The 8,716-nt window shown below is 41.1% G+C and overlaps 1 protein-coding gene across 1 annotated transcript; it reads left to right on the forward strand.

Annotated features, from left to right (window-relative positions):
* The first annotated feature begins 4,008 nt into the window (after positions 1-4,008).
* LOC129771224 (uncharacterized) lies at positions 4,009-7,402 on the forward strand. The gene is made up of 2 exons (XM_055774649.1): positions 4,009-6,006; positions 6,055-7,402. The coding sequence occupies exons 1-2, from the start codon at positions 4,089-4,091 to the stop codon at positions 7,161-7,163; spliced, it is 3,027 nt and encodes a 1,008-aa protein (XP_055630624.1). The 5' UTR covers positions 4,009-4,088; the 3' UTR covers positions 7,164-7,402.
* Positions 7,403-8,716: the final 1,314 nt, after the last annotated feature.

Consider the following 8,716-nt stretch of genomic DNA (forward strand, 5'->3'; position numbering starts at 1 on the left):
TTCGCGTGATATCTCGGCTTATGTCCAATCACTACAACCTAAACGCGCATCTTTATCGCATTGGGCTCGCAGCAAACAATCTTTGTGATTGTGGCGATGGCTACCACGACATCGAGCATGTTGTCTGGTCGTGTATCTGGTTCCATGCTACCCGCTCTCAGCTCACCAGAGCATTGAGGGCACTAGGCAGACAATCGGTTATCCCCGTCCGGGATATCTTAGGTAGCCGCGATCCTGATCTTCTGCTTCATCTATACCTGTTCCTCAGAAACGCCGATGCCAACGTTTAATGATGATTCCTTCGTTGTGTCCCCGTTTCATATCCCTCCTATCCGATCGATAAACTTTTACTTAGTCGCGGCAATACATACACACACTCTTTACAGATATACGGGCCAAAGGTTGTGCAGTCCACTGAACATTCAACAAGAGCCAAAGGTTGTACCGCTCATGACAACTCTACACGAGCTGATGATTGCGCCGGCTAGTGACCATTCTATCCTGGATTCCTCGAGTCGAGAAAGACGCACCACGCTAGATATGGGGTACAGACTAGGGGGCCGTTGCTGATTAATGGTCAGCTGCATCCCAATAGGAAGTATCCCATGTCGACCACACATACATAGTACTGGAGACTGCAACATCCCAATTATGAGAATCTTTGTAATACTAACCTCGAGCCAACCGCGAGTAATCGGTTACATATTACTAACATAGTCGAAAGACAAAAATTGTCAAAATATTGAACTCCCGGCCCCGTCAGGCTAACGCCATATGTGCCTTAATAAAATATATATTTTGGAAAAAAAAATTGTTGCTTTTCAATCGACACGTCGTGTTGCTTGCGATATATGTTGCTCTACAAAGGCGATAGCGATTGTTTAATCTCATGTCTCTGTTATCACAGCATTCAATAGCGCAATAAACTCAATTTCCAGTTGAATTGTCCAGTCAAAAGAATATGCTGATAGCCACCGGTCAACCTATGTAAAACTGTAATGTTAACAAAGCAGAACACTCGTAATAAATCCATCTGTTACAGTTGATAGTAGATACGGAGCTTAGAAACAAGAACGCAGCCAGAAAGAGTAACGCTTTCCATCTTAGTAGTAGAAAATGTAGTAGAAAAAAGAATGTCTCTCTTAGTTCGCCATAGTTAACTCGGTATCACCATTCTCAAAGGCTCAATTGTAGAAATAAATGTAGTTTGGTATAAATTAAATGGTTGTACTCCGCGAATAAAGTGTTCTTCATCTGCTACGTATTTGGTGTTATTCGTTTATCCTAAGTCTCGTATCGTTTCCCGTATCACGTAACGTATTGGAAGGGACAGTTGGAATGAGAACAGATTCAAATCACGGGGACGTCCAGGAATTGTCAGCACTATTGAATCCGGTGAATTGAAGAATTCGATAAGGGTTGAAACATTGGTGCCGTGACCAGGATTGTGCATTCTTCAAAGCACCGGTAAATCGCACGTCGCCATTACGAGCAGGTCCATTATTGAAATAGGCGCCGCCATAGCAAATAGTTTGAACAATACAAGGTCTTATTGATAGGCTCACTGGGTGAGTATCTGTCCAAATATAACACTATATCTTGCGCGCCTACCTGGTCTTTTTTTTTTCGAGATTCAAGGATCTAAGCAATATTTGGTGGCCGAGTATTCATCGTTTGGATCACGCATTAATTACATCCGCAAATCACGCGCTGGTGTTAGAGAGAATCATCTATTATTCATAATACAACGCCTCATTGACAGGCTCACCAGGTGAGTACCTGTCCAATACGGTTAGTTTCGCGCAAGGGTACTTTGCTTGTCGTCCATTGCAGAACCAGTTCCTGTTACTTTTACGTGTATGTCGCTTCGTTCAACATCAACTATGGGAAAGAAGATGAAGGCGAAAATCAGTCTCAGGGACAGCACGATGGATTTTTTAAAACGAATAGAAATATTCCTTCGTACCGGTGATGTTGAGGATGAAAATCAAATCAAATTCCGACTGGAAAAACTTGAAGCCAAGTGGGATGAGTTCGAAAACATTCAAGGAGAGATAGAATGCTCGGAGGAAGATGATGAAAACGTAGAAATAAATCGCCAGGTTCGGGCGGAATTCGAAGAAAAATATTTTCAAGTGAGGGCGGGTTTGACAAGCAAAATTCCACGACTAGCATCTCAACAAGAAAGTACGAATGCTCAATCGTCTACGAGTTCGGATAATGTGCAATCGTACGTGCGATTACCGCAAATAAATTTGCCTGAGTTCGACGGTTATTTCGAAAATTGGCTTCCTTTCCACGATACATTTAAGGCACTGATAGACTCATCACCAGAATTGAGCAACATACAAAAATTTCATTATTTACGTGCTTCCCTGAAAGGTGAAGCATTCAAATTAATCGATTGCTACCAGATGAGTGAAGTCAATTATCGTGTGGCGTGGAATGGCTTAGTAGCAAGATTTTCAAATGTCTATTTATTGAAAAAACGACACCTGAATGCCATATTGGAATATCCAAAGGTAAAAAGACAGTCTGCTACATCGATTCATGATATTATCGACTGCTTCGACCGAAACACGAAAATACTAGATCAGTTGGGAGAGAAAACAATCGGATGGGGTGCGATGCTGACGCATTTAATGGTTTCTAAACTCGATGAAACGACACAAAAACAATGGGAAGAACAAGCCACACTGCATGAAGATCCTCTGTTCTCGCACCTCGTTGAATTTTTGAAAAGACAAACGCGAATACTAGATGCAGTGATAGTCGATCAAACTGTTGCTGTTCCAGCGAATTCATTCCAGCAAAATTCATCTTCGTGGAACGACACGAGAAATCGTCCAATGAGAATGTCAGTCAATTCTGCAGTCGAAAATGTCGGTCTATCGTGTATTATATGTAACGAAAAACATTCTGTACTAAGATGTCCTGATTTTAACAATTTATCTATAGAACAACGCTTAAAGATAACGAACTTAAAACGACTCTGCAGCAATTGTTTAGGGCGCAATCATATCGCTCGGGATTGCCCGTCCAGATACCGATGTAGGACGTGTTCCAAGAAGCACCATACGTTACTACATCCTGGGTTTCCGTCAGCCAATTTCTCGTCCAATGCTTCCTCGGAGTCATCTGGTACCGTTGTTATGCCAACTTCCGGTTTTTTTACAAATCCAAACGAGACATCTTCAACGTCGATGACTGCAACATCTTCAAATATGGTGGAAGGCAGTACTGAAAAACACGTCTTTTTACTTACTGTTATATTGAAAGTGAAGGATTGTTGGGGAAGAACGCATTTAGCTAGAGCTTTGTTAGATTGTGGCTCACAAGCCAATCTTATGTCGGAGAAACTATGCACGCTTTTGAACCTACCACGATACGACAAGAAAGTCGAAATTAGCGGAATCGGACGATCACGCCAACAAGCGGTGCATCAAGTTTCCACGACGATAGCTTCCCGAACAACGGAATTTACAATGCCAATGAATTTCTTGGTTTTAGGACATGTTACGGATGATCACCCTTCTGCATCGATTTACTTGTCAAACATGAAGGTTCCATCCGGCATAGAATTAGCCGATCCAAATTTCAGCGTTTCCGGTCCTATTGATATTGTGTTGGGCTCCCAGTATTTTTACGATTATCATCTACTTAATGGTGGCCGGTGCCAGATTCATCGAATTGGAGATAATTTACCTGTATTCGTGAACACAGTTTTCGGCTGGATTGCTGCTGGAGAAACAGAATGGAAAACGAAAAATAATAAAGTTACGTGCAATATTGGAACTGTTAATAATCTGCACGAAGTTATTGAAAGGTTTTGGAACGTCGAAGAGCTTCAAGACAAGACGCCACGAACACAAGAAGAGGAGGACTGCGAAATTCACTTTCGAAATACTATTAATCGAGACAGTAACGGTCGCTACGTGGCACAATACCCTAAACGGATCGATTTTCAAAATATGCTTGGCGAATCTAAATCTTTCGCCTTGAAACGATTGTATCAATTGGAAAGACGGTTAGACGGGAATTGTGATTTGCGCAAAAAATATAACGAGTTCATCCAGGAATATATATGCATGAAACACATGACACATGTCGGTAAGCTGGATGAGTTACCCTCAAGGCAAGATCAAGTTGTTTGCTATTTGCCCCACCATCCAGTGCTAAAGGAATCGAGTTCTACAACTAAACTACGTGTTGTATTCGATGGATCAGCGAAAACATCTAAAAATTTTTCTCTCAATGAAGCACTGCTCACCGGTCCTGTAATACAAGATGATCTTTTAGTACTTATGCTTCGTTTTCGTAAACATGCCGTTGCCCTTGTTGCGGACGTGGAGAAAATGTACAGGCAAATCAAAATACATCCCACCGATGCTTCGTTACAAAGAATACTTTGGAGATTTAGTTCGTCCGACCCTGTTCAAGTCTATGAATTACAAACGGTCACATATGGTTTATCCCCATCATCATTCATTGCCACTCGAGTACTTCAACAATTGGCGACGGATGTAGGAAAGAGGTACAAACGGGCTGCGGGTGTGGTAACCGAAGATTTCTATATGGATGATTTACTATCCGGAGCCGAAACAATCGACGAAGCTAAACATTTGCGTTACGAAATTCAAACGTTACTCGCAGAAGGCGGATTCCAGCTACGAAAATGGAGCTCTAACTGTCAGGAAGTTCTGGCTGATATGTCTTCGGGAGAGTTACAAACAACGACTACCTTATATTTCGAAAACGAATCAAAAGTAAAAACCCTTGGAGTTGCATGGGAAACAAAAACGGATCAGTTTTGTATCGATATACAGCCAAATGTGAATGATGGCTACTGGACTAAACGTAAAATATTCTCATCAATTGCTCAATTATATGATCCTCTTGGCTTGGTATCTCCCGTTGTTACTTGGGCGAAAATACGTATGCAACGTCTGTGGCTAGCCTCTCTTGAATGGGACGAACGAGTACCTGACGAAATTGAAATACATTGGAAGGAGTTCAGTAATCAGCTGTCGCTTTTGCGAATGTTTAAAGTACCCCGTTTCGTATTTTTACAAAATTCCGTGGAAACTCAATTTCATGTGTTTTGCGACGCTTCAGAATCAGCCTACGGTACTTGTATATACGCTCGCTCAATGAACGTTACTGGAAAAGTTAAGACCGAATTGATTACCTCGAAATCACGAGTTGCACCTCTGAAAAGAATCAGCTTACCACGTTTGGAGCTTTGTGCTGCACTATTGGGTGCCAAGCTCTACCATAAAACTGCATGCGCATTACGAATGAAGGACACTCCGTGTTGGTTATGGTCGGACTCTATAGTCACTCTATATTGGATTCGAGCACCATCAAATACTTGGCAGACCTTTATCGGGAACCGTACTGCCGAAATTCAGCGGCTTACAAGCGGTAAAAGCTGGAAACATATTAAAGGAACTGATAATCCTGCTGATGTCGTTTCTCGTGGAATGTTGCCGTCAGAATTTATGAAAAGCACAATGTGGCTCCACGGTCCGGATTGGCTCCGTGAAGAAGAGGAAAGGTGGCCTAAGAACACGCAATTGATTCCGCCCTCTGAAGAAATCCTGGAACGAAAACGAACGGTGATGGTTGCTCAAGTTGTCCTGAAACCATTTTTTCTGTTTGAGCGGTATTCCAATTTCCAGCGTTTGCTCAGAATAACAGCATATATATTACGCTTTTTAAACTGTTGCCGAAGCAAGCAAAGAAAGTCACATGAAGAATTTCTCTCAGCGATGGAGTTGGTACAAGCCAAGGAATGCTTAGTGAGGTCAGCCCAGTATGAAGCCTTCGCTGATGAAAAGAGAGCACTGGAATATAAAAGACCTCTGTCAATGAAATCTAATTTGAAACACTTACTACCTTTCGTCGATGATAGAGGAGTCTTGCGTGTCGGTGGAAGATTGGCGCAATCCACAGAGAGCTACAAAACTAAACACCCTATGATATTACCAGATAAGCATCCATTATCTCGCCTTGTCGCTAAGCATTTCCATATTACAAATATGCACTCAGGACCTCGCATGACTTTGTCTGCAATGCGACAAGAATTCTGGCCCATACGTGGAAAATTACTCGTACATTACGTTTGTCGAAATTGTCAAAATTGTTTCCGATTGAATCCTGTTCCTGTAACACAACCCGTCGGCCAGTTGCCCACTTCACGCGTAGTTCCAAGCCGTCCATTCGCAATTACTGGTGTTGATTATTGCGGTCCAGTATACCTGAAGCCAGTCCATCGTCGTGCCGCTCCGAAAAAAGCATTTATCGCTATATTCATTTGCTTCAGTTCAAAAGCAGTTCATATAGAATTAGTATCCGATTTATCAACAAATGCATTTATCGCTGCCCTGCGCCGCTTCATCGCTCGCCGTGGGCTGCCAAACGAGATCCACTCAGATAATGGAACCAATTTTCGAGGTGCCAACAATGCTCTTGCAGATCTTTACCACCTTCTGAACCGTAAATCGAGTCAAGAGATCTTTTTTAACGAATGTGGCGCGAAAGGAATAACCTGGAAGTTTATCCCACCAAGAGCACCCAGCTTTGGAGGCCTGTGGGAAGCGGCCGTGAAAACTGCAAAAAGTACAATGGTCAAAACAATTGGGAACTCCAAGTTATCATATGAAGATTTTGTTACTGTTCTGACACAAATTGAAGCGAACATGAATACGCGTCCGCTTACCCCACTCTCCGAGGATCCTTCCGAGTTAGATGTTTTAACCCCTGGACATTTCCTCACGGGATCGTCGCTCGCAGCCTTACCAGATCCGGACTATTCGAACATTCCTTTGAATCGTCTCAAACATTATCAACAGCTGCAACAACTAGTTCAAAACCACTGGAAAAGGTGGAAAAAGGAATACTTAACCGAAGTGAATAATCAGCGAAAAAAGACATCGATACCAGTTAGCCTTCGGATTGGTCAAATGGTTCTGTTGCAGGAAGATAACAAATCGTCCATCGCTTGGCCTCTCGCGAGAATCGTCGCAGTGCATCCAGGAGAAGACAATATCATCCGGGTGGTCACCGTCAAAACAGCAAACGGAATTTATAAAAGACCAACCTCACGAATTTTTCCGTTGCCTTCAGATGAATCAATCGGTGTACAGGAATCTGTGCAATAAGCAAATCTGTAAGAAATGTTGACAACAACGGATTCGATAGTTTTGTTTATGTCTATTGTAAATTGTCTAAAGCCAAGTTTAGGTGGCCGGCTATGTTACAGTTGATAGTAGATACGGAGCTTAGAAACAAGAACGCAGCCAGAAAGAGTAACGCTTTCCATCTTAGTAGTAGAAAATGTAGTAGAAAAAAGAATGTCTCTCTTAGTTCGCCATAGTTAACTCGGTATCACCATTCTCAAAGGCTCAATTGTAGAAATAAATGTAGTTTGGTATAAATTATATGGTTGTACTCCGCGAATAAAGTGTTCTTCATCTGCTACGTATTTGGTGTTATTCGTTTATCCTAAGTCTCGTATCGTTTCCCGTATCACGTAACGTATTGGAAGGGACAGTTGGAATGAGAACAGATTCAAATCACGGGGACGTCCAGGAATTGTCAGCACTATTGAATCCGGTGAATTGAAGAATTCGATAAGGGTTGAAACACCATCGAACGTTAAGCATCTCTCGTTTTTTTTTAATTTCGCAAAGGTTCCTCATCGAACAATACGCGACAACGATGAGGATCATATATATGTACTAGCTGACCCGGCAAACATTGTTCTGCCATAAAAATTATTTCTAGTGAATATGTTGATTGTAAAATAAAAAATAACTAATGTATTGTAAGTGTGTTTAAATGTTTTAAAGATCTACACATAATTGAAACGTTCGTTACTCTTTCTTTCATACTTCTGTTTGAGATGCCGAGGTAATAGAGTGCCAAGTCGATGACAATAATTTAAAAAAAACACTAAACATTCCTTGTATTCCATTCCCGATGTATTTCATTCACGAATCTGACATGTTTGTTCTCTTGAACGTTAAATGTAAATTGAAAAAAGGAATTAATTTCGTTGTTGCAAATTTGTTGCTCTTCATCGAATGTTTTGCTCAGCTGAGGCGAATATAGCACTACTGAACGGTTTTCCATGTCAATGTCTGCGTTGTTAATTTTTATGAATGATTGTCCGTCATTATCAGTTTTTATTCGTTGATATATTGGACATCCACCTAGGCTTGCGGTCGTGTCGTTGGTGAAATCTTTAAGAAAATGCATTGTACAGTTTCCATCTGCCATGCAAGGCTATAAAAAGGCTATGTTTGTGATAACAATATCGAACAATCACCCATATTTCGTCATTAACAGACCCGAAATCAATTTAAATTGTTGAAATTTGAATGAAAATGTTTATTCGATGTTGTTTGAATACTTAGTAGACATAGCCTTGACCCTAACTCAACTATTTTTTCCATAAATCTTCTTGCATTTCAGCCAAAATATTATCCAGAATATAAAATAATTATCAGAGACTATTTTCGTCCGATATTTTCCCTACCTGTAAAGAATGTGTTATTCTGTTACACAGAACACACAATAGAGCCATAGTTCATTTAATTTTTTTTAAAGCGTATTTATTCCACTCGAAAATTCATAACAATTTACGCTTCACAGAAATGGAACACGAAGCTCAATAACGTCTATCGCATTGCGTTTCAAGGTCGGATGACAT

The sequence above is a fragment of the Toxorhynchites rutilus genome, chromosome 2 (assembly GCF_029784135.1).
Source record: "Toxorhynchites rutilus septentrionalis strain SRP chromosome 2, ASM2978413v1, whole genome shotgun sequence".
Classification (NCBI taxonomy): Eukaryota; Metazoa; Arthropoda; class Insecta; order Diptera; family Culicidae; genus Toxorhynchites; species Toxorhynchites rutilus.

What these genes read in the sequence shown, in the direction of transcription:
- LOC129771224 (XM_055774649.1), top strand. Translation starts at nt 4,089, where the DNA reads ATGAAACACATGACACATGTCGGTAAGCTGGATGAGTTACCCTCAAGG. An exon ending in ACCAGATAAGCATCCATTAT is followed by an intron (nt 6,007 to 6,054) that starts CTCGCCTTGTCG and finishes TGCACTCAGGAC; the next exon opens with CTCGCATGACTTTGTCTGCA.